The 26,405-nt window shown below is 40.3% G+C and overlaps 2 protein-coding genes across 9 annotated transcripts in view; one reads left to right on the forward strand and one right to left on the reverse strand.

Annotated features, from left to right (window-relative positions):
* The first annotated feature begins 5,642 nt into the window (after positions 1-5,642).
* Positions 5,643-26,405, forward strand: part of tacc1 (transforming, acidic coiled-coil containing protein 1) — a 33,534-nt gene continuing 12,771 nt past the window's right edge. The window contains exon 1 of one of the 4 annotated variants that reach the window (XM_044181174.1): positions 5,643-5,793. Coding sequence is in view for 2 of the 4 variants with exons in the window: in XM_044181158.1 (XP_044037093.1) it covers positions 25,310-25,470 (161 nt within the window). In the remaining 2 variants the exon portion in view is untranslated. Of the gene's footprint in view, positions 5,794-10,174; positions 11,092-18,377; positions 18,393-24,914; positions 25,471-26,405 lie in introns of those variants that run through there. The other 3 variants (XM_044181166.1, XM_044181184.1, XM_044181158.1) reach the window with 3 other exon arrangements.
* Positions 11,545-18,196, reverse strand: aggf1 (angiogenic factor with G patch and FHA domains 1). 5 transcript variants are annotated; one of them, XM_044181233.1, is made up of 16 exons: positions 18,054-18,196; positions 17,907-17,968; positions 17,420-17,613; positions 16,542-16,641; positions 16,245-16,435; positions 15,931-16,062; positions 15,594-15,794; positions 15,312-15,381; positions 13,948-14,056; positions 13,739-13,790; positions 13,537-13,638; positions 13,282-13,447; positions 12,950-13,029; positions 12,727-12,854; positions 12,530-12,629; positions 11,545-12,426 (listed from the first exon to the last, which is right to left on the reverse strand). In XM_044181233.1, the coding sequence occupies exons 3-16, from the start codon at positions 17,603-17,605 to the stop codon at positions 12,175-12,177; spliced, it is 1,869 nt and encodes a 622-aa protein (XP_044037168.1). In that variant the 5' UTR covers positions 17,606-17,613; positions 17,907-17,968; positions 18,054-18,196; the 3' UTR covers positions 11,545-12,174. The 5 variants fall into 5 exon arrangements, with proteins under 5 accessions (XP_044037168.1, XP_044037133.1, XP_044037150.1 ...); XM_044181198.1 differs by lacking the exon at positions 15,312-15,381 and adding an exon at positions 14,241-14,676 and having other exon boundaries at positions 18,054-18,194; XM_044181215.1 differs by lacking the exon at positions 15,312-15,381 and adding an exon at positions 14,241-14,676 and having other exon boundaries at positions 18,063-18,120.

The following is a 26,405-nucleotide window of genomic DNA, read 5'->3' on the forward strand; positions in this document are numbered from 1 at the left end:
TGAGATTTAGTGTATAATGTTTTATATGGTATCCACTGATGAGGGGAATCCAGATGTTTGTTTTTTTTAAGAGATTTTTAAGGTCAATTGTGCAAAAGTAGAGTGTGCATGTAGAACATATCAATTTGTGGTTAGCATAGGGCCAGTAGGTGTAGTGTCTCCTGCAAAATAAACAGATTTTTGTCATCTTTGCAGTCATTGTGGTTGCAAGAGCAGATTTAGTGGAAGATACACTGAAAATTTGAAGTTATATGAAGATAAGGCGTGAATATAGTTTTCTGAAAAATATTGATTTAGTGTGTATTGGTGGTTGGCTGCCTAATGATGATAGGCCTACTTAAAACTTTGCTTCAAATCTTAAAGCGGCTATAATTGATTGATTAACAATGTGTCAAATGACGACAGTGGACAATCTGAAAGGGGTCCCTCCTAGTGATGAATCTACAGAGAATTGTCACCCGAATTTGTAGCTCCCCTCGGCTTTATGGAGCAGCGAGTTCCAGCTCATTGTTTAGCTGTCCAGTCGCAACTTTAATGTTCTTTAATGTGTTCACTCTCACAGCTCTCATCTCTCATGCATTTTCAGCTGCAGCAGGCAGCTGTTTTCAGTGAAAAAGCTCTAAAAACTCACTGTACACTACCTGCTCAGCATCAGACAGACACAGCTAGAGACCAGCTGGTGAACATAGCCGAGCATTTAGCAGCTAAAGAGTCAGATATTTCCCTCAAGAGTTGGTAGAGACCAAAAACAGAGTTAAAAGAGAGTGAATATTGGGCTTACATTGAATGATAATGTTGCCCTGTAGCTGCTGTATGTGTAAATAAGCAACTGTTTGCTAACAAGTTCGCCATATCAACTTAAAAGGTGATCAATGTTCAAAACCTGTTTCCGCTGCGCCCAAGTAGCCAAAAAAAATCAGTTATTGTAGGTTTAAAGAGTAACATAACACCAGGCTGAAAAGTTCTTGGTGGGTGTGTTCAGAGGTGTGCTCTATTGTACCGGTAACTATACCTAACAGTGATGTCATGGTGTCCTGGAGTACACCTGTACATCACTGCAGCAAGGTGAGAGGTTAAACTACTGGATGTCAGCAAACATTTTCAGGGGGTGTTAAGTTCAAATTTAAAGCTAGCAACAATCTAAGATTTTTTTTTTTAAACATCTTATTTATTCACAGGACTGCTACATTAGGAAGGTGTGGTTTGATCTGATTTGATTGACAGTAACCAAACAACCCACCAGCTGCCATCAGATTCAGATTCAAATGTTGCTAAATCCTGATTGGTGCACAGAAGTATGTGACATCATCTTTTTCTAACTGAGTCCCACCCAGTGTTTGAATTACGGGAGAGTTGAGACCAAGTCCTGAGCTCCCCCGGAAGCAACAAGATTAGGGGTCTTGAAAACTGATAAATAACCATTAGCGCTTCTAATGCTGCAAGTACATAAATACATAAAATCTCATTAAAATCTGTAATTTAAATGGTTTTAAATATACGTTTTTGTGTGAGTGCAACTCTGCCCTGGTCAGTGACTCTGACTCTATCTTCCATCAATAATGCGTTTAACATGATTGATCTGGACATGTGCAGGTTTTTTATGTATTGTTGTAGTTGTAGTAGGTTTCTCTTCTTCCTTGATCAGCCTTCAATAACTTTAAAGGTACTATTGATAACACTGATAACATCCAGCCACTAGATGACACACTCCCCCCTTCCATTCCATTCCAGTGGTTGCCAGTTCGTTGCACAACCTGCATATTTCATGGTCGAGTGGAGTGAGAATCAGACTCAGTCATATCAAGTGATGAATCTAGTAATGAATTCATTTAGCAGCATACATTAGCTATAGATTTAGGTCACTTTGTGTGGTGGCGTTTCATGTAACGTTATCTGTGGTAATCTTAGGATATGGCTAGCTAGCTTTAGGTAACCCTTTTTCCCACCATCATTTAATAATTATAGGGCCGCTATATTGCAAAACTTACCGTAAAATGACATTTCAGTCATCCTTACACAATAAGACATTAGGTAAATATTTACATTTTAATCGATTAAGCTAAGATAGCTAATATGTGCTAACGTCCGTGTCCATTTTCTCCACACTATCTGGCAACTATAACAGTCGATTCCAACGTTATTATTGTGTCATTAGTGGATCACAAGCCTTGTAACAAGCAGGAAGCAAACGTCAGACATCTCACACAGAGATAAACAAAACATTCATTTTGGACCCGTCAAAATTTTTTAAATGATTAATTCACAAACATAATATTTATTTTTAGGAAAAGTGATACGTTTATTCCACACCTTTCTAAAAGCTCTGTGAATTATTATTTTTTTAAATATTCGTCTACATAAAATCGTTATCAATATAACCTTTAATAAATAATCACTACCAGGCTCATAGGAGTCAAACACTGAGACACAAAAGAACGAAACTCTTCTACTTCATACAAAGCAGTTTTAACCTTCAGATTGCAGAGAACTACATACAAATCCGGAATAAATCAGACAACAGTAATTTCCCCGGCATCATCTTTTAAACCTCACCTGCCTTTCTGTAGCTTTCTTTCGTCCTTGGATAAAGGACTCTCTACCCTTTGCTCACAATAACATTGTTACAATAGACTCGGCAAATAAATATAACTCCTGAGAAGAATGTCTTCTCTGTCTCTTATATCACCAAACTTACCAGCTTCTACATAGCAAAATGACCTTGGTTCCCACCAATGTTCGTGTGTTGCTTTCTGATCATAAATTCAGTGCTTCTTTCATTAAAATGAACACACATCTTGGTTATGTAAATAATGTGGTTGCTTTGAATGAAATAAACACATCTAGGAAATAAAATATAGCAGAAATAAACACATATTAAGATATAAAATAGATTATGCGGAACATAAATTTCCTTTAACAGTATCATAGCCCGTTTTTATGTGCTGTTTTGTACTCTGGCAGGTTCAGGATTCCATCACTCATAGTAAACAGCTGATTGAGAAAATAGGTTTTCAGGGCCTTTAATGACATAATTGGTTCTGTAGTGATTGGCTGTTATCTTTTCACTGACATTACACAGCAATGACTTTATAGACTATATGCTTATATGTCCAAATGAGTATATTTCCCATATTTGGTCATATATAGTTTCCCATGTCCCAGATTTGGTCTGTGTCCTATGAAAAAAAGAAAACGAAAACATCATGCTATGAATCAGACTGTGACTGGGATAATGAACCTTAGAGCTTCAAAAATGTTGGGATCCATTAGGCTAGGATACACTAGCTATACTTAAATAATCACCTTGAATTATTAACAAACACACCTCCCAGCATACAGTGCATAATCCTAGTTGAAATACATAACATTTTGATTTTACTAAGCCCTTTATGACTGATCATGTACATAGAAATGGAGCGAAATGAAGCTGTGTCTGTGCATATTATCCAGTAGCTTGTTGCCAGGCTACAGTGTGAATGAAAGGCGGTTAGGATGGAGGATGCATACATGATCAAGTTCAGTTTGTTAATCCATAGTGAAAAGGAAGCAGCAGAAGAGAAAATAACAGTGATCTCATTACATATTGAGATAGAAACCACAGCTCTTCAGTGAACTGTTAACTTGTCCTGGTGGCTATGACAGCTGCAGTGTCTCCGTGTGATACTGCTTGCTGCTGGGTTGTTTGATAAAGAGTATGTTATGAGTCTGTGGTACAAAGTCATTAGCTATCAGATTTCCCTCCCTGTGGCCTGAGAGGTGAAGTCATGTGTTTCCTGAAAGCAAATCCTTTGTGGTAAGGAAGTGAACGTACAGTGACACAGTTTGATAGTTTGGCATTGTATACCTTATTCCTTTAGATGTGAAAGAATATCCTTTAGTTTCAATGTGCCAAATTTAGAAACATCAACATTATAAACAAGTCAAAATGTGGTCAGAAATAACAACATTCATGGATGTCTGCTGCTTTAGACAATATTTGGTGTATGTGATCAGCCTTAATGATACAAATGGAAGTTTCACTCTCCTTTCTTTTAGATATCATTATTCTTATATAGATATCGTTATTTTTCACATGACGTAGGCCAGTCAGTCAGTCATCAGTGCATGTATACTGGTATACTGTATCTGTTCTTAATGCTCCAGCAGACCTGTAGTTTCAACCTCTGCAGGACAGTTCTCCACAGAGATTAAAATACTTGTCTTGGCCTCAATATCTGCTATAATCAAAGATGTAATCTCAGCAGGCCACTGCTGATGCTAGTTCTTATTTATAGCTTTCAGAATGGCAGAAACACACAGTCTGAAAGCATGTATTAAAATTACATAGAAAATGGATAATCTTATATGATAAAGCAAACCTGTTTCTTTTTTTTTTGTTTTCAGCTGCGTACTGTACAATGTACAGAGTTTTTAGTAGCAGCAGCGGGCAGATGTGTAGCAGGGCCTTCTGCTGCAGTTGCCTTCTCAGAAAAAAACACTAGAGGGAGACACCAGCTCACTCATTTACAACTCACTTATTTATAACTTGTGTTATGCATAGTGGGATGATTCATTTGTAAATGTGTGATCATTACCATCACTATAACTGACAAAACTGTGAAATTATGATACAAAACTGTGTTTTTTCCTTAAGGCACTACAGAAAGGCAGCACAACAGTCACAACTGATTTATGATAACTGAACGAATGTTTCCTTTTCATTTGATTTATACTGCACATATAAATCTCAGTTTCAGTGGGATTTCGATTAGTTACTAAAATCACAGATCACCTACTGAGTTTGTCCTTTTTCAGAATACCCAAGATGAGTTGAGAGATCACTGAAGACGGCAGTGGTAGAAGAAGTACTCCGATCTTTTACTTAAGTAAAAGTAGCAATACCACAGTGTAAAAATACTCTGTTAAAAGTAAAAGTCCTGCATTTAAAATTTTCAAAAGTAAAAGTACTCATTATGCAGAATGGCCCATTTCAGAATAATGTATATTATATTAATGGATTATCATTATTGATGCATTCATGTGTACATCACTTTAATTGATTGCTAATTTTTGTATTATTAATCTGCATTTGCAAAGTAACTAGTAACTAAAATTATCAGACAATGTAGTGGAGTAAAAAGTATGTTTGCCTCCAAATTGTAGTGCAGTAGAAGCACAAAGAAGCAGAAAATGGAAATACTCAAGTAAAGTACAAGTACCTCAAAATTGTACTTAAGTACAGTACTCGAATAAATGTACTTAGTTACTTTCCAACACTGGAAGAGAGAAATTCTGTGAGTGTTTGTGATGCAAAAGAAGCAACTAAAGCTACTAAAGTTGTTAGTGTGAAGAAATGATATTAGTTGAAATTTAGATAATATAACTGCATATAGTATATTAAAATGCTAAATGCTCATAAAAGCATAAGTAAAACAATTATGCATAGTATTAAATAACAGTGGAAATAAACAGTATGCATGGAACTGATAAATACAGCAGCTGAAAATGACTTTACTTGTAACTTACAGTGTAAAGTGTGACTGAACCTTATATAGCACTGCAACTGCTGTGTCTTTAAAACCCACTCTGTTCTTGGCTCTTTGCCCAGAAAGTTCATTTCCCATTTCCCATCCAGCCACATGGACTAAGCTCCGCCACGCAGAGAGAACAAGTATTTTCACTCGGCAACTCCAGCAGCAGTCAGAGCACAGACTGCCTCAAGGACCCCTGTCACTGACCAAGGACTTTTACATACACTCTGTTGTGAAGGAAAGGAACCTCCCAGAAGATCCGTCAGTTCTCAGAGAAGCCGAGGTATGATTTAGAACTCAAAGTGTGACAACCAGTCTGCCTGTCAGGTGCCCCGTTATTCATATCATTATGTGCTATGAGTACACACTATACAGTATGTTTGATTTAGTTAACTTTGTATTTTCTGGTATTGATCTGCTGACTTTTGGACAGCATGTCAGATGACTCATTGAATGTGCTGTGTCTGGTTTTAAAAGTCCTGCTGCCATGTGGGAGCTATTGTCTTTTGCATGAACACAAAGCCTCTTTTCATGAATCTATTATTCCCCTCACTAGTCGACCCAGCAGTTTGTGGTGGGTGTGATAACCGGAGCTGTTAACTGCTTCTGTTCAATAATGCTGCTCTTGTGAAGACTCACAGTAACAGGCAGGTTACTGAGATTTTTGCCCTTGAGGAAAAATGAGTCACAAAGATTTGAATGGAAAGAACTTTGGCAAGAACAATACGGTTCAGACTAAAAAGTTTGGTTTGTTTAAGTTCTCACAGCAGGCAGCAGTAACCAGGCTGTATAAACAGGATGCTAGTCTGCACACACACACACTTACACACTCTGGTTGATGCTCTGGTTGAATGAACAGGCTGGGACACCGGCACCACCACTAGTGCTGTTGATGTAATAAGCATATATATAGGCAGTTTCTATAAACTGGCCGGTTTGTTATTGTGGACGACTTGTGTAAGCGATTGTGCTGCTGAGGTTTCTGGAGGATTTTCTGGGGAGATGAGGTCACACAGGGAGACACACCCAGAGGCTCGGGCTCCGAGCAGGAAAGGACCAGGGGTGGAAGACGTTCAACAACAGCCCTGATTGAGTCACATGCCGGGCGGGAGGAAGCTGTAGTTTCGTTGGAATTTCCATTCAGTTCGAAGCACAAGAATTTTGGTCTGGATGTGGTATTTATACTGAGACACAAGGCATGACACACATGGGAAGGGTTGTTTCCCCCTCAAATACAGCATATGACAGCTTTAATAGGATTACATGATGTGCTATATTTTTACACAAATGGTAATTTGGTAAGAGGTTTCTTTTTCCAAATAGTGTCATCTAATTTCCTAAAATTAAGTAAAAAACATAGTCACGCTGGAATGTGGCTGGAATGAGGAACATTTCCTCTCAGCCAAAAAGATCAAGTTGGATGACCTGTGAACTCTTGGAAGCGTTTAAACCCCCACTTCCCGATCTTTCCACTCCTCATATGAGCATTCACATCCAACAAGTGCCTTCTTTGTGCTCGAGTCTCTTTTGACTGCCTTCCAAGGATTATAAACAAAAGTTTTAAAATAGTGCAATCTATTGCAATGTTCTCAGCGCGTGTGCTCTGTTCTGATTTATAGAGCCTCAGTCTCCGCTGTGGACGGACGTGGCTGGGAGGCCTGGCCGAGCAGGAAGTGAAGTTGAGTCAACACAGAACTGTTTCTCAGACTTGTGTCGCTTCTGGTCTCATGCCTCTCAATGGAATCACAGACACAGACTGAGATTGCGATAACACAGAGTTACCGACGCAGACAGACAGATATGGTCTGGCTATAATGAAATGAAAGTGTGTGGAGTCTGGCTGGGAAAAGCAATTTTCTGCATCTGCCTGGATCAAAGAAAGGGGAAGCAAGCGTAACTGAAACAGACTTCACACACATTATTGATGATCTTTATAAAGAGTTACCACACTGGAATGTGTACTGTATTGCATCAACAGTGCAGTGCGGAGCACAAAGGCATCAAAGTTTTTTTCAAAACACGCTGGGTCCTTACAATCAAAAACATGCTTGTGTCATCCTTCATTTGGAATTTCATTTTACGCAATCTACTTGGCTGTAGCGAAACATTACATACTACAGTGGAGTGGACTACAAAGAGAGGACTCCCATCTGCCTGTAGAGCTATTGTCTCACATGACCCCATGACTGTTTATGTACACAGTATATTACACAAGGACTTCATTCTGCTACACAGCTGTTTGACTCGCTCTGATAAACACATTGTGACTGGCGTTTCAAAGCACAACAAGCTGTGGTCAGCTCTGAGCAACACAATACACCAGACAAGCTCTGAACGCACGCAACTGCAATTCAACTCTTTTAGAAAGTGAAAAACCGTCATGACGTTTTCCTCACTGAACTGTACTTTTGAGATATATTTTCCAAAATTACAGACTCCAGACAACACGGCACAGCCCTTGACCATGACGTCCTGCCCCATGTAAGGGAAACTATGAATGATGATGATGAAGGAGTTGCTCTCTTACTATTAGTGTGGTCGTTCTGACACACAACGGGGAAAGTTTACAGTACACAACACTGGTAGTGTTCACAGTCTACCAGTTGATGTCAGGCTTCACTCAATGGCAGATCAGGATAACCTGCATGTCTGGACAACTTTTTCTCCCGACCTTCCACATGGTGGCAGAGTGGTGTGAGAGATTAGACCTGTAATACTGTGGTTCCAAACCTTTTTGGCTTGTGACTCCTTAAAACAGAACAAAGTCTACTTCTGATACCTCGAGCAGCCCAACCAAAGAGTTAGCTTGAAGAATTGTAGAGACCAGGCCATATTCACAAAACATGTGCTATGGCTAAAAGTAGCTCCTAACTGGCTGAACTTTAGGACTCCTGCGTTTGTGGTTCACAAAGCGTTCAAGACACAGGGTGAAAAGAGGTGCTGCAGCAATGTGCAGTGTGAGAAAAATATGGTGTTTTTTGAAAATTAAACCATGTAAACCTATTCTGGTAAAACCCCAAAATAAAATTATGAACCTGAAAATGAGCATAATATGACCACTTTAAAGGTCCAGTGTGTAGGATTTAGTGGCATCTAGCAGTGAAATTGCAGTTTGTAACCATTTGAATACCGCTCGCCTCACCCTCCCCTTCCAAGCGTGTATGAGAAACTACGGTGGCCACAAAACCCGCAAAAAATGCAAACGGCCCTATGTAGAGCCAGTGTTTGGTTTGTCCGTTCTGGGCTACTGTAGAAACATGGTGGTGCCACATGGCGGCCTCCGCGGAAGGGGACCCACTCCCTCTGTAGATAAAAACAGCTCATTCTAAGGTAACGAAACAACGATTCTTATTTTCAGGTGATTATACGCTAATGAAAACATACACGTCATATATCATTTCTTCCAATAGCTCCTCCTAAATGTTACATACTGGACCTTTAAGGGGTGGACAAAATAACAGGTGAACCTTAAACTTAAGCATAAACACACACAACACCCCACACTGTGGCCTCAAAAATGACCATAGAGTTGAATCAACATCTATCTGACAGTCTCAAGAAAAGCTGAATATTAGATGGCCCACAAAGATAGTATTAATAGCAGGGGTGGGCTTGCAACTGCCTATATAGAAAGAAAAACATTTAATTTAACTTTTCTTAAATATCTTATAGTGTATATTACTAGTTTGACAACATACTGAATGTAACATAACTATTTTATTTTAAGAATGAGAGTATGTGATACCTAAAGTCATACATATTGAATTGTAAGTTTAACCTTGTCTGGAAAAATGCAAATTATGGCAAGAAAATACATTTCTTTCAACATTAACTTCAGACTCATCTTAACTATCAAGATTGAGAGTGAGGACGTAAACTTCATCTAAATACCTGAAACACTCTATTCACAGTAGAAACATACCTCTGTTATCTGCAGATATGACACGCCCCCTTCTTCTTTGTCTGATCTCATTTAAAAATGCAGCACACAACAGTGTCTTTTACAAGTCTGTGTGATTGGGTGTATGTATGTGATGCGATGTGTGGTATGAGAGAGGGGATGACCTTTCCTTGCTCCTCTGACCTGTGTACAGCTCAAAGCTAGAAGGGGTGGAAAACAAGGTGTCACGACATTGCAATGGCAAGTTTTAGCGACTGTGTAAAAAAATCCAGTTGGTTATAACTTCTTCTCTGCGTGGAACTTAAACCAAACGCAGTTCAGTTAGAAACATCACAAAACCCTGCAATACGTAACTTCTTAACTTCTAACTCTCATCACATCTGTTTGGTTAAACCAAACAGAACAGACTTGGTGGTTTCTTAAATCCTAATTGTTTATTTTGTGTGTGAAAGATGCCAAATTCTTGCTTGATTGCTTTCCTGGCTGAGACTAGTCTTGAACAATCACAAGGATTATGAACGCTATTTCTTGTCTGTCACTGTGGGAGAATTTTAGGGGTGACTAAGAAGTTTATGGGTATAATAGAATTTATAATACTTTAGTCTGATGTGTGGTTTTACAAAGGAGGCCTCGAGGCCCTGTGATTATGTTGTTTTGGGTTATGGGGCACCAGGTGTCCAAACCATCTGTGTTTGTAATAAATCCATATATTCATGTAAGAACAACTGAGTTTTATTGAGGTATCTTATCAGTACAGCTTTTCTTCAACAGTCACATAACCCAGATTCTGTTTCAGCTCCAAACTAAGACTTGCCTGTGAGTACAATCCAAGGAAAAACAGCTGCCTCAGGAGTAGTCACATTTTCTCACTGTGAGAGAAGTGAAAGTGTATTCTCTCTGCAAGATTAATATGCACTGGCACTGCTTATGTTGCACAGATTTCACAACCAGTGTACACTCCAGTTTTCAGTTGGAAAAATGCACTTCAACATGGCCAGCAAACCAGAAGAGATTCAGTTACTGGTAAATTATCATTATCATGCAACAGGCCAACTCAAATCAGCTGATTTTGCCCTAAAGGACTTAGAATCACTTCACATGTTTTGCATAATTTACAGGGGAAAAAAATTATGGGAAAAAAATTACATTATGAATAGCCTGCTCATGAAAGAACAGTGTCCCAGTGTTTTCTGAATTCTCTCGCAGTGTCAGGAACTGGTCAAGCCAGATCTCTCAAAAGCCCTGAGCCACATCCTCGCACAGGAATTAATTCCCACTTTATCTCATGACTCACAACATCTTTTTATGGCTGAGACTTTCTACCCAATACAACCGGGCACAGAGGGCACAAGCTGATCCCTCCCAAGTTTATTACACTACAGTATCAGCTGCTGGATGTTTACCTCCAGTGTGTGTAGTTAAGTTGAGGGAGGAGACTTGAGGAGGGAGGGACAGGAGGACACACCTGTCAAGAGAGAAGAAGAAACCGTAGAGCAGAGCAGCGCTGCTACCTACGGTCTCAGAGGAGCGCAGGAGAGAATGCCTTCTAGCTAAGGGAAGCACACTGGTGGCGGTGTCTATCCATCGACTGCAGAGAGGGGAGATCAATATGGGTGGCAATATAAGTCAGAAGAAGAGCAGCAGGCAAGCCAGCTCAAGGAGTCACACCACCAATTTCACGTGAGTCAAATCACTCGCCTGTTTGATGCTGATTTTACAGTGCATTATAAAAATCTTTTCTCACGTAGTCTGCATTTATTGATTTAAAACTTGTGTTGCTTACAGCTGAACCAGTGATGAGTTTTACCTCTCCCATATTACTAGTTTGTATCTATGAAGTTGTATGCATTTATAATACTGCTATAATATAATAAACATATACTGGTATATTTTACTATACTTTTTCCATTTGGTGCGAGTGGCCTCTGTTCAAGCGTACACTTGCACACACATGCAAATATTCACACACCCTCAAAATGAACCCACAGATAAGACTGCATACAGACAGACTGTTAAATATGTTTGCCTTACACAAGTATGCGTGTGTCTGTGTGCTTTTGAGAAAACACACCATTGACAATAAAATAGATCTGATTTCACGTAAAAGGCAATGAATCAAATAGAACCAAAAGGTTGAGCATGTTCAAAATTTAATGTGCAACTTTAAAGGGGGGGGGCAGTGTTACACCAAACAGTTGACTGGTTTAACATGATCAGTTACGGGCTGTCTAAACAGATCCACAGTTGTCATGATCTCATTGTGAGAAATATAGCTTCACTGTGTCAATATTTGCTTGAGGCGATTCATGTCCTCTTTGTTCTGGGAGACACACTGGCAGCTCTGCCCTCTGTAGGTTGGACTACAGACACATTTGACCGTGAAACAAAAGCTGCTCTTCTTCAAGAGTTGTTTGGACTGTAAACATACCATACTGTTCACTTATGGAGGAGAGGGGGGAACACATTCTACAACCACAGCTAGTGACTTTTACAAATTCTGTTAATGCACAGCACTGGACAGCAGGTTGATAGGCAGTGGTCACTGTGACATAATTGTGGTCCAACAGTTGTATCAAGAGAAAACTCAGCTCAGAATCAATTAGTTGCTGTGGTTTCCTCATGCTGAGACAGAGTTAAATAACACTATTTTCTATGCTTACTGTAATTTACAGACACCAGATCACACTTCCTCAGAAAGTAGAGAGACTCCGTTTTCTCATACGCATCAAACCTCCCAGCTTTTAAATACACTCTCATTGATTCCTAACTTTGGCCGTCTGTATCAAAACCCGCTTGTGTGTTTGTCATCTCAGTCTCTTCTGCTTTGACCCAGGCTTTGGGTGACCTGTTCTGTGTTTTAGGTGACAGCGTGTCAGGCTGGCACGAATCAGCAAATCTCGCACGCGCTTTCTCCCAGTTCTTCTGGGACTTTGATTTGGTCACAGAAACATTGTCTAGAGACATGACGACACCAGCCCCCAAACCACTCTGTGACTTTCTAATTTTCAGTTCAATCTGTGGAGAAAGGAATGAGAAAGAAATCAAATCATTTTGTTGCTTCACAATACATTTCAGTCAAAACAGAATCTGCCAACAGGACATCACCAGATTATCTTACCGGGTCTTTCATTCCAGCTCCCTCTTTACCCAGTCCCTCTCCTTTCTTCCAGCCCATCTTTTCCAGCATTTTCCGTCCTTTATTGACTTCACTAATCTCCCTTTAAGAAGACAAGTAAGACATAATACGCGATTATCACGTCACGTCATCCATTATTTTCCTTCGGCAGTAATCACAGTCAATGACAATATACTTACTTATGAACAGAAGCGGGTGCATCGTCTCGTTGGAAAACACCCTCGCTGCCCACCATCTGTCGTCGCGACTCTGCTCGGTCCGTGTATTTGGGGTTCCTCAGGGCTTTGGCCTCCTCATACTCACTGCTCTGTTTACAGAAAAGCACAGAGAAGATTGGCTGCATAAAGAGAAGAAGACGGTTTAAAACGTAAACAGGCTGCTGCTAGTCCTGATAACACTCACCTGCAGGCCATATTTGGCCTTCATCTGCTTCAGCTCCTTTTGTCTCAATGCTTCTTTATCCTCTTTGGTGAGAGCAGGGCCTTTGGGAAAATACAGAGTAAAGCTAAGTCTTCCACTCTACACTAATTTTCTTCTCATGTCTTCCAACGTGATGAGGTCAACAACCACAACTACAGAGTGCAATCTCACAGAGAGCCTTTGTTTGAGAATAGTTGTTTTTTTTTAATTAAAAAGCATATCAGGCTTTTCAAACATGCTTTAACAAGTTTAGGCTCAGTATATCACTGCTGTTTCATGAATCTGTGGCTGCGTTTTCTCTTGAGGTGGCTTACCTGTCTTCTCCTCTCTCCTGTGCTTGCTGAGGTGAGCAATCACCTGACCGGGCTCACAGCCGTCACAGGTATCAGTCCCCGAGTGGATATGGAAGGACAGCACAGTCTCTCCCATCTTCACCTCATCACCGTGCATCAGTGCATGTGGCTCACACTTGGTTTTGGGCTGCAGAAGAAAGATTCATTGATAAGTCATTGCCGAGTTGAAGTTTTACTGTTTTATTTAGAGGCAACAAACCGAAACAAAATGGTGACCTGTAAGATCCTGTTGCCATTGATGACTGTTCCATTCTGGCTTCCCTGGTCCACCAGCATGTAGCTCTGCTGCTCCTGGTCAAAGTACACCTCTGCGTGGAACTTAAACCAAACGCAGTTCAGTTAGAAACATCACAAAACCCTGCAATACGTAACTGAATTATGTCGATCCCTGGAGAAAAATAAAAGTGGAGAGGGGTACCTTGCTGACTCCCATTTCTGGTATTCGGACTGCATGGTCCATATCTTTCTCTCTGCAACAGAAAGACAGCAGGTTGTCTTCAAGGAGTTTTCTTTAACGTTTCCCACTGTGGCAGTCCATTCTAAAACAACACACACTCACTTTTGCTTGGTATGAAAGTTTCAAACCTTTTACTGAAATGTAACCGTAAGAGAGAAAATAGCACAAACCTGCCAATGGTGGCTGGAGAGTCGGCTGTGATGATGAACAGAGTGCCCACCTGCAACACTGGAGATCTGACCACTGTCACTCTTACACAGGGCGGCCAAATGTTTTTGACTGCAAAAAAATAATAAATCCATTGCACTGTCACCAGAACATGACAGCCTCAGAAAGCAACAAATCACAAGTGATGATCTAACTAGCTTCAAGTTACTACCAGATTAAACAACTTTACCCAGGAACTAATTGTGAAGATGTGTGCCCTGAATAAGCCCTGAATTCGGCTCGTTTTTCCTCTCACCTTCCTGAGTCTCCATTTCTGACTCTGGGCTTTCCTTGGAGGGGGAGCTAGAAGATGATGAGAACGAGGGAGTGGACTCCCACTCCTCTCTCTCCGACTCTGTGATCTCACCCTCTTCCGGTTCGCTGTCCCCCTCCAAGTCATCGCTTCGAGGCGAGCTCTTTTTCTTCTTCTGCTTTTTTGACTTAGATTTCTTCTTTTTCTTCTTTGATCTACACTTATCATCATAGTTTGAACCGTTTTTCTGCTTCTTCCTCTTTAATGAAGATTTGTCACTCTCCTCTCTGTGTTTAGAAGAGTCTTTTCTATGTGGTGCCACATCTGGACTGCGAGACCGTCGCCTCAGTTTTCGTGACTCTGTGGTCCTCTTAGTTGTTTGCTGTTCGACCCAGTCAGTTTCTTCTTCTTCCAACTTTACCTCATCACATATGAGTTCCTGCCATCAGACAGTCAACAGTGAGATTACCATCTCCAGTGATGTTCCCTGACAGCGGGCAAGCTGGCTTTGTAGATCCCATGTCCCATGCCATGTACTGTTTTTGTACATGGTTTCAGTCTTCAAAGGCAATTCACTGTAGACCTCCACCAAACTACAGGATTAACAGGGAAATCTTCAATGATCTAAATATTACTTTGCACCCAGATTTATAAGCACAAGTGACCAAATCCTTGAGTCATTTGTGGTTCGTGGCACTGTACAGAGTAACTAATGATCATTTGAAAAACAGTTACAAACAACTGTTTGATATCCCACAATATGAAATGACTGAATGCTTTATGATTCAAATTCCAACTATCTTCCACTTGGACTTAACTTTCCTAGTTTGGCCATCACATTATTGTGTTAAAATTTAATCACTTTAGAGCTTGTTATAGACACAAAAATTCAAGTATTTTAAGGTGTTGCTTGTGTGAATAACAGAACAGCTGCCACCTTCATTGGAACTTTACGAGTGATTTATGACTATTTATTCCTCCTATTGTGATGGCAAAACTATTGAATTAAGGCCCAGGTTAAGTATCTTGAACTATTCTATTGAATTGCTTTTCGTGTTGGGATTAAAGGGCTACCTTTGTGGGAAGCAGTGTTCCAGTAAGAAGAAATCTTCATTTTAGCCAATGAGTTAGTCACCTCTTGCACCTAGGTCAGAGGATAATATTTTAGTCAACTAGCCTCAAATTTATACAAAAAGAACAAAAAGAAAGCATTTGAGGACTGAGACCAATAAAGTCAGGAGGATTTGAAACATCACGGTTTTTAAGGGGAACCACAAAGTCAAAAGCCAGCTGTCAACCACCAAGTATAAAATGTATCTATGTCATGCATCAATAAAAGATCCAGGTGTTACATACCTTATCATCTTGGAGGGAGGTTTTCTTGGACCCTTTCTTAAGCTTTCTGCCCTTCTTTTCACCACTGCTCTTGTCTTTGCAAGGCTCTGCAGAAGTTTGTGCAGCGGGCACCTCAATCCTGGAATGAAACTGGTATCGTCCACTCTCTGCATCATAGTAGTAGTAAATGCCTGTGTTGGCATCATAGTACAACTGACTGGCCTGAGGAAGAGAAAAACATGTATAAGATCAGAGGACTGGTACAAAATCTATATATCCAAATCCCCCCAACTAAATCGCTACTAAATTAATTCTGCTACAGACAGCCTAATTTTACTGAAAAGGCTGTTTGACGAACCGAGTCGTAATAGAAGCCCGTGCTGTGGTCATAGTACATCCCAGTAGTCTCATCAAAGATAAACCCAGTCTGTGTCATAGCCTCTTCAGCAGTGGCCCTCAGTATATCAGCTATGGATCCTCCATCACCCCCCTGAAAGAGACAATTTATTGGTCATAATGTAAACTCCAATTTATGTTAGTGTTGATAATATTAGTCAATTAATCAATTAATTGAACCATCAAATTCCAACTTTTTTTCATTGATTCATAATGTAAAAACACCTAAATATTTGCAATTACATCTGCTTCAAGTAACTTTTTAATGAAACAAACCTCTGTTGTGGCTGTAACACTGTTGTCAGGTTGACCTGAAACATCAGCAACTGCTGCTTGATTCGGGGTTGAAACCTCTGCTGCCTCGCTGACATCAGCTGCATCCACTGCTGCTACTGTGTTCAGGTCTTCCTGAGTGTGTGAAGCCTCTGGGTTCTGATTGTAGCTTCCATAGTAGTAGTTGTAATAATCTGGGAAAAGAATATTGAAAAATGTGTGCAACAGTTTACTCACTTTCTGACTAACTGAAATGATCATCTAATTTAATTAATGTGCATACATACGAAATTAACCTACCAGTTTCTGTCCATACATATTCTTCTGTCTGAGTTTCACTGTCGACTCTGTCTTTACCTTTCTTCTTCCGTTCATGAATCTCTGCGCTCAGCAGGTCAACCTGAAACAATACATTTCACATAAATTCAACTGGGAGACATTCTTGAAACACTGTAATAACATGAAGATAGGATTTTTAATGATTCACAAATTCAGATTATTTAATTCAGGGTTTTTCGCAGTGTTTTATAGCAGATGTGGACCACCTTGACTAAAATAAAGACCACCACTCCACTTAAATCATGAAAAGTTAATGAACTTTTATGAAATATAACATTAACAGAGCAGAGTGATTATATTTCACAAATGCGACAGATTTTATGAGTGTGACTATAGGTTATTAGGCTGTCATCTACTAACTAACGTGATCACAAGATGAGATATGTTTGGATCTGGATGGCATACCACCTATGCTAATCAATTTCTTGGGGGAAACCCTGCAATATTTGACAGCAGTGTCATGACACAATATATTTTACATGAATAATAAAGAGTGAATTAGTGTGATTGTATATCATGCATCTTGGGAACAAAAATTGCCTTTTGGGTGAATGAAGCTATACCTCATAGCATTTTTAATTATTCAATATTTATCTTTGAAATGAGACAAATTGGAAAAATACAGTTTTGACAGACACATTCAGAGTAACACCAAAGCAGGACTTTACAGTATAAATACCTACCTGTATGTGTTGACAGAAAGAGAAGATAGATATTGTCTTAGCTTAACAACCACACTGTGGTGACCAGCTCTGAACAAACTGAACTGGTGAACTGTTATACAATGTGTACTGCATAAGGAGGTTTGCACTGAGGTCATAGTGTTAGCATGCACTGACCTGTTTCCTCAGGTCTTCGTTGTAGCTCTCTGTGCTCCTCTGCAGTCTTTCGGACTGGTTCAGTTGTTTCTGTAACTTGGTCAGCTCGGCTCTGCACTCGTTGAGCTCCTGCTTCAACGACTCTACTCTCAGACGGAGCTCAGCCTTTTCAGAGTCCGTGTCCGTTTCTCCATCGTCGTTCTCCATTAGTTCAACTGAAGACGTTAACATTCAACTTTGTACTTATATAGGAAGGCAGCTTCAGAATATCAGCCACAGCTAGCTCATCTAGGTTAACATATGATTCTGGCGGTAATGTTATACTAGCTAATTGCTTTCAATAGACCTAGTAGATAGCACAGAAATACTGAAGTAACTATAAACTGTTCAACACAGCACTACTGTTAAATAAGCACACACATGTTAACTAACCGCTGACCCCAACTGAACTAACCTAACGTTATAACTTAGCGTTAGCTTAACTCTGTCTGTAATATGCTCTGCTTACCGTTTGTTTCGTTTTCGTCTCTTTGGCAGTGAATTTCCTGTCAGCACGGCGCATGAACAGACCTGAAAGTTGAAAATAGACATTTTATAACTACCCTGTATTTCCGATACAGTCGAGTACATGTTTTGATGATAATTAGACAGTTACAGTTATAACCGTGGTAATATTTACTGTCCACCCTGTTCGCAACCGCCATTTACTACTAGCTAATTACGTCACAACGGATGTACGTCTTCTTCAGGTTTGGCGGACTTCTGGCGGACTTCAGTAAATCTGACACTGATCTGACACGTCTCGAAGAACTTTACTGCCACCCATCGACGAACTATTTTCACAGTTTACCAGTAAAAACGACTATATCTAATACATTTAGTTTTGATCTTGTAGCTTTACATTTCTTCAAATTACCTTAACTTAACATCCCTTCCCTTTCACAATGTGTGATTTATGTTCTTGACGGCAACATTTTTTTTACTACGGAGCCCGGTAAGTGTCAGCATAAAGACAGCACATAGTGCCCCATCTGCTCTCACTTTTCACAATTCTCCATGTCCTCCTCTGTCGAGTGCACTGATCTTCCTCCAGCTGACACTGGAAAACGGATGAGATTAGAAAAGCCTTATAATGCCTGAAATGCCTGTGATGTACACTGACATGCCGATTAGCTTGATTTTAGTGCAGCATTCTAATCAAACATATTTTTGTTTATTCCGTTTTATGCTTGCATGTTGCATATTCTTAAATTAATGAGTTTAATTAGATTAACACACTGCAAATCTGGGACCAGGTAGTGTTCCAGCTTAGAAAAAAGACCCTGGCCCATTAGGAGGTTAGGAAGTGAGCCCAATTGCTTGTTTATGGTGGACTTATGTGCAATACTGAGCATTTTGAAATTTGAATGGAGTTTGTGCTATATGTAATAACTGAGCTATAGCCTAAATACAGTGGAAGTGAGTTGGGCTCCAAAGGCTTTAATACATCTTATAACTTATAATACCTCGTAGACTGTACATGTCATCATAAAGAACTTATGTACAGTTAATCAGTGTGCAGTAGTGAGTTTTTTGAGTGTATGCTCAGTTATATGTGCAAATGAATGGTCTGCTGCAAACTTTAATGCATTATTTAACTCGTAAACTGTACATGTCATAATGGTGAGTTTGTACTGTATGCAGGTGTGTGTCACATAATAGATGTTACGTGCTGATTTTATGTTTGTGTATGAACTTCCGCAATGGTTATTTCTTATTAAGGTATACTGTCCTGGTGTCATTTCACCACTAGATGTCACTGCAACACACAGATTCTGCTATTTGACAGCTCAGAGTGAAATAGGGAAATTATGTGATGTATGCGTACTTTTTTGACCTGAGAAGGTACTCATCTGTGGCAGGATGTGGTCATAACTTCCAAAGTCAAAGTGAAACGTTTTGTGCCAGTAGCCAGTCACTTACAGCTGTCCTTGTTGCTGTTTGAGGGATGACATCTTAGTTTCCCTCACAGTTGTTATAAGGCAAAAGTCAGGACTGCTGTATGCTAACGTAGGCTAATTGTTGAACACATCTTTGTCAATGGCCCGTGCTCCATTTGTCCTTCTTCTCCCTCCTCTGTTTCTCAAACACACACATAACTATTCTTCTGGCCACGTTTTGATTCATTTCCTTCCTCTCTGTGTGTCTTATTTCAGGCTCCGGAGGAAGGGCTATTATATAATGATGTGGCTCCACTATTGTCCTCTAGAAATGAAACACAGTCTCTCTAGTGTATTTAAAGAATTATACTGTAGACACAGTGTAAAATTTATCATGTGCATATTTTATCTCTGCATTCTTTCAGACACTTGAGCTGTGAAGTTACCAATATTGTTACTGGATGCTAAGCCCGACATGGAGACTAAACATAAATGTGTTATTAGTCACATTTGTACCGATACAGGCAGAATATGAGTTGCTGTGACAACTGAGAAAAACTTCACAACAGATTTGGAAGGCCAGAGTTGTTTTCCTTCTAGTTTAAGTGACTTTCTGTTTTCTCAAAATGCCTTTTGGGTTCCTCCCACTTTGTTTGAAATCTGAGCTCTTTTTGAGTTGTGTTTGGATTTTGGTGGAGCATCAGACTCCTTGGCAGGAGCTCTGGCGGCTGTGGTGGTGGTGGTGGTAGAATGGGGTGGTCTTTTATCTGGAGACACACACAGCTCCCTCATGCTACCTACTGATGTTTATTGATGCCATTTTTAGACTAGAAAAGCAGGCATAAAGCTGTCATCTGTGAGTATGACTGGTTTGTTTTTAAAGGATTGGAAAAGATGGTGGTGTCCAGTTCAGGACTTTAGTGTGTTTCTAAAAAAAACTGGCAACAAGTAGTTTTGATATTATGTTAGGGATGGTAACAGGAACCCTGTCTTATGTAACCTACTTATCCCTGGTTACCACGAGTCTTCACTGGCCCCTCATCCCTGGTGCAGGGAGCCATTTAGAATAAATAGTAAATCCATGGAAACAAAGAGTTTAATGCTCTTTCCACTTATAAACATCAATTTATTGTGAAAAATATCCTCCACAGATGCAGAAAACACTCCACTATCACAACCTCCCTTTAAGGTTTCTCATGTGTCTATTAATCAAATATGACTTAAGTATTGATCTAGGATTGTTGACGAGGATTGCTGCTCATAATGTGTGGAAAGATAATAATGTTTTATTCTAATAAGCATGAGCTACTGAGGATCTCCACTGTTGCTCAATGACAAAAACAGGAAAGCCTGGTGCTTTTGCGAGACAGACAAGAAAGAGATCCTAACCTCCGAGTTGATTGATCCTCGCGCTCCAGTGATAATCTCTTTGAACTACTTACTAACTACTACTTGCACATGATCAATCCAAGCATCCCAGCCTCAAGCCTCAAACTCCACCAGACCCAGACAGTAAATAAGTGGGCAGAGAACAAACTCCACCCTTTCTGGTCCAATGTGGAAACTCTGAGCCTGACTGAGGCATGTGTGTCTCTGCTCCTCCATTGGAATTCGGGAGGAGTTTCAGCCCTAGAGGAGTTTCAGTACAGTATTAGAAAACAATACGCACAGGATGCATTAGCATGTTATAAGGCTCACGAAACAAAAAAACATTACATACACCATACAGGTGTTCTTGAAAAAGCGCTGTTTTTAAAGTAACTAAATTGCCATTGCAAACACTGCTGCAAGAGATTTGTCGATCCCCAGTGTACTATATTTCGATAGGGTTTGTCTGTGTCATCATTTATGAGACTGTTCTCCTAACCATACTCAGTACATTTAGAGTTTGTTTTACTGGCTCATGTGCAAATTAAAGTGGGCCTATTATGCCTCTTTTCCAGCTCTATATTTTTATTCTGGGACTCCACTAGAGTGGCTTTGGATGATTCACAGTTCATGCAAAAAATCCTTATTTATCTTATACTGGCCCTTTATGCAGCCCCTCAGTTTATTCTGTTTTCTGTTTTAGCTTCTGTCTCTTTAAGGCCCCCCTCCCTAAAAGCCCAATTTCTTCTAATTGGACATATTTCCGGAAGCCTGCAGAGGGGCAGCACCAAGCCCCCAGGAAGTGCACTGGGCTTTGAAGCCAATTTGACATACTGGCCAACCGTGTAATTACAATTTATGGTTCCATCCCGTGATGCACACTAGCCCCAAAATACTTTTCCCTATAGACTTACATTGTGAAAGAAGTAAAACGGTGGACACATTTTTTTGAGAGTCACAACCCCCACAAAATGACTCGTTTCACTATCAGACTTTGATCCATTCAGTCCGATAACATTTGGAAAGTCTAGAAGAACTGCACGATTAAATCATTTTATCCCCATTCAAGTTAGCGGAGGGCTAAACCGGAAGTTAGCCAGCTTGGCGGCGAAAGTCTCTAGTGTGCTTGCTCCTATGGGGCCGCACAATGTGGAAGATCCTGTTAATTTTATACCCATAAGTCAAACCTTTCAACTACAGTAACTTAGTTTGGAAAGTATGATTTGGACGAATTTTCTGTTTATCAGACCACAAATAAGACAAGAATTAGGTTGGAAAAACAATAGATCCGTCAGAGCAGAGTGTTTCTGGGGGCTGGGCCTCACTGATAACTGTACAAAAACACACTACTTTTATAACTTTATTCACTGTTTTTGGTGAAACTGGATCATATTTTATGGAGAAAATGTTTTCTGGTTTTCCTTCTGATGTTCTTCGGCTGCTCTGCTTCAACTCTGTGATTTATGGAGTTTCCTGATGGACAGAAAGTTTTAAAGTAACCTCTAACTAACTGCTGCTAACTGTACCGTTAGCTAAGTTAGCCGTGTAGCTAGTGGTCCTTTTAGCTTAGCTGACGGCCCGGACTGGGAGCTCAGAGCACCAAGTGAGTGTTGGTGTTTACACCACTAGCAACGGCAGCTACATTTAGCAGTAGTTAGTGGTTACTTTAGCAACAAGTAAAGCTAGCTGTCCATTAAGAAACAAACTAACTTTCCTTCACAACCAAAAAAGCACTTTCTGCAAGACATACTGAACACCCTCCATAAACTTGAAGAGTGGTCCTTAGCAGAGTAGTCTCGCATAGCCAGACCTATCTCCACATTTCGTTTTAGCGCTATGAGCAGAGCGGTTGAATAACTTAGACTGAGCGGGTGGATGGGCGCGTCCCTGTACTTCATGGGTGTGCTGTGCCTGAAGCACATGACATCTGTATAAGGACTCTGTGCAAAAGTAGAAAAATCGCTGGAAACCTAGCATTCAGAGCAATCCCTACTCACAGGGATTACTTTTACATATGTTTACCTCTTTATTTGAAACTTTGGCCACATTCAATATAAACATCTGACATTGTAACATTATATATACATCACAGAAAATAAGGAAAAGCATAAAAGGTCCCCTTTAAAGGATAGATTCACATTTTTTTAAAGTCTATCTTAATGCAGTATTCACTTGTTTTTTTCTACAATGAAAGAGTTTTTGGTGGTTGTAATAATTCCACCTCTCAATACTGGCCATGAAGACATCCCTCTCTAATGTGATTCCAGTGTAAGCGATGGAGGGCACAAAATCCACAGTATATCCCAGCCAATATTGGCTGGCTGATTTATCAGTCTAGCTTTAATAGACAGTTCTCGCTTTGTGTAAAAATGCATTCATAAGTTTAGCTGAAGTGAATATGAGGCTTCAGCGGTCAGAGTTAGCCAAAAGAGTAGGCGTCTTACAAAGTTACGGTTATTTTAGTGCAGAATTCCCTGTTTCTATTTCCTTGGAGAGTGTTTCCTTGCTTAGCCTCAAGGGAGGTAACAAAAAGAGTGGATTTTGTCCTAAATAGGTGGTAACTTCAGAAGATACCCACTTGATTTGATTAACTGTAACTGCTGAAGCCTCATATTTGCTTTGGTTAAACTTCAGAATGTATTTTTGCACAGAGGACTGTCGATTTTGTTCCCCATCTCTGACATTGGAAAAGCAATGGGAGGGGATCTCTTCACAGCCAGTATGGACAAGAGGAATGATTACATTGACCAATCAAATGTGAACCTGTCTTTTAAGCACAGACGCTGTGGCAACTTTGAAGCTCTGATGACATGTTTCATTTTGTTTTGAAAACTCACATATCAAAGTGGCGATTGTTAGACTTAAATAAAATAATTAATTAATTAAATTAAATCAGGCCACCAAAAGTACAGAGAATTAAACAGAATACAAATCCCAACAAAAAATAAAATAAAATAAGTTGAATGAAAAGTTGTAAATAAACAGATAGAACAGATAAAACTTATCTGAACTAAAGTAAAACAAATGGGTGACATTAATAAAAGGCTTTTTTTTTTAAAGATAAGTTTTAAATAAGTGATTTAAAAGATGTTGCTGATTCTGCAGCCTCCCTTCAGGCAGGGAGTTCCAAGGTTGAGGGGCCCTGACCGCAAAAGCCTTGTCACCTTTAGTCTTTATTCTGGGCTTAGGAAGAGCCCTGACTGAGGATCTGGGGGAGCAGCAATTCACAATATTACAATGATAATGAATGTTGTGTTTGCAGTCCTAGTTGGAGCATGTATATAGAGATCAACAGGGGGCCAGGTGGCCACTGAAGAGGAGGCATAACTAACAACTACTGAAAAACTTCTGTTTGACAAGTACGATTTAAACTGTACACCTGAGGCCGACCCATTTTTCAAGGCGACCCAACAAAAGTTGCACGATCAACGATATCAAATGGAGAGCTATGATGAAGTAAAATTAGAATTCCACAATCACCAGCATGAGTTGTTAGTAATAAATCATTTGTAGCAGTGTTTCTGATTGTGATTATGTAACTTCTGAGTCTTTTTCCAAGGGTTTTATCCTTTGTATGTCAAGGGTCTCTTGGTCTACACGGAGAGTCCTCTGTTGATACCACTGAATGGCTTTGGATTTTTTTTAGTAGCATTAGTTATTTTATACCTTTGAGGTATTTCAGACACACACCTTGAGTAATGTCATGCTTTCTTTCCCTTCCTTTTCCTTGATGGCATTCAACGTATGTGTTAGATGCTACAATGGGTTTTTACCATCCATTAATGATTGCATTGAAGGCCGTGGTTCCCTGTCAGTTCAGTGGTCTGAACTGTTACCCCAGACAAATTGAATCCAGCCAGGTAGATCTCCTGGGGCTATCCAACAGAACTGGTTCCCCTCGTCATGCATGCCTGCCACTGAATGGGAGAAGCAGTTAACTGTTAACAGCCTGGGGGAGCAAAGAAGGCTTAAAGATCCAGCCCCACATTCCTAACCTCTCTCTCTGGGCTATAAAATGTGGAGCCCCAACAGTTCAGCCCCTCCTCCCTCTGTGTTTGTTTTCTGACTCCCTCCTTCTGCTTCAGAGTGGAAGAGTGGCCTGACAGGGACGTACCATTCTCCAACCACGGGGGAACTCATTTAGTTGAGTACAGAAGGTGCGTTCATTTTTAGAGCTTCAAGCTTCCTGCCTCCCCCGCTGTGTTTTTTATCAGTGGATCAGCCCTTGGGTGGAGGGGGGGGGGGTTTAGAAGAGGAGAGAGTGAGAACAGCATTTTGAAACCCAGCTGATCAGAGCTGTGGTATTCTGCCACAGAAGCAGAGGTAGAGGGAGCGTGACTGGAATAAAAGAAGATAGAAGATAGAAAAAGCAGCTACATTGGTTGTGATTTTGAGACTGAGAATATACAAATAGAAGAGTGGAAAAGAAATGTCTCCTTCCTTTCATGGGAAACTGGGAACTGATGTGAAGAGAGAGGCTCTGTGGAAAGATGTGAGAGCTGCTGGCAGGGTGGAAATCTGAAGACGAAACACACAGAAAAGCTTCAGTCAGGCTCTGGAAACCAGTCCAGTGAATCCTTGAGTTGACAGAGGGTTTGAAGAACCCCCCGTGGAAGGAGGAGTGATGTCTTGGCTGTCACCCGTGTCATGGGCCAAATGGACGTGGACGGCGGTGCGAGGGGGAGAGGGTGAGGAGGATGAAGAGGGGCAGGAGGCCAGCGAGGAGAGGCAGCAAGGTGGAGAGAGAGGAGAGGAAGAGGAGGAGAAGAGATCTCAAGGCTGCAGGCAAGTGTTGTGCTGGAGACTACTGACACTGTGATTCACACTGTCTGGACTGGAGAAGGGGGCATTTTCACGTGTGTGTTCATCATGTGTCTGTTTGTGTGTTTCCTAACCTGAAGGTTAGATGAAATGGGCAGAGGAAGTGGGGGGGGGGTATATCTGTTGTCTTACCTATATCAACATGTTTTCGTATATTTAGAAATGTCAAATGCACGCTTCTGGCATGGCTGTAGTTCAGACTGTGAGAGTGAGAGTGTTTGAACTGAATGTTTTTGTCAGCCTGACTGGTACATCCTCATTTCTGTGGCTTCACAGAAATAACACACACTCAGGCACTGCAGTCAGGTACAGTTTAGTTTAGTGATGCTATCATTGCTAACACACAAACATGACACAAGCTCATGTCTTATTGTCTCTACTCCTCATATCTGCTGTGTAATCTTGGCCCCTGTTCCAAGTAACAAGAGATTCACAACTACTTTTTTGTGTTGACTTCCACACTTGTCCAGATAATGTATCGCCAGAGTCACATCAATATCTTACTACACTGTGATGTGGCCTCCTGAAGTGATCAGATCGAATTGAATGTTGTTGCTCTACAATGTTAAAATCACAAGTCAGTGTTGAAAAGGGTCCATATATATTGCAAACTGTATTCAGCTGCAATGTTCACATCTTATTTTATCATACTTATCTCATATTGTAAAGTGCTAAAGATGTGACAGGAAAGACAGGGCTGCCCCATTTCCTCTTTCTCTTTCTCTTTGTCAATCTTTTACTTTCTCCCCATTACTGGCGTGAATCAAATAGTTGCCAAAGCACAATACAACGTTAAAGGAGAATGTAAGGTATAATATAGATAGACTTGTAAAGGCACATCCAAGTCCTCTTTGCACATGATACATAATACAAGAGATATTAAAATGTGTATATGATTA

The sequence above is a fragment of the Siniperca chuatsi genome, linkage group LG2, assembly GCF_020085105.1.
Source record: "Siniperca chuatsi isolate FFG_IHB_CAS linkage group LG2, ASM2008510v1, whole genome shotgun sequence".
NCBI lineage: Eukaryota > Metazoa > Chordata > Actinopteri > Centrarchiformes > Sinipercidae > Siniperca > Siniperca chuatsi.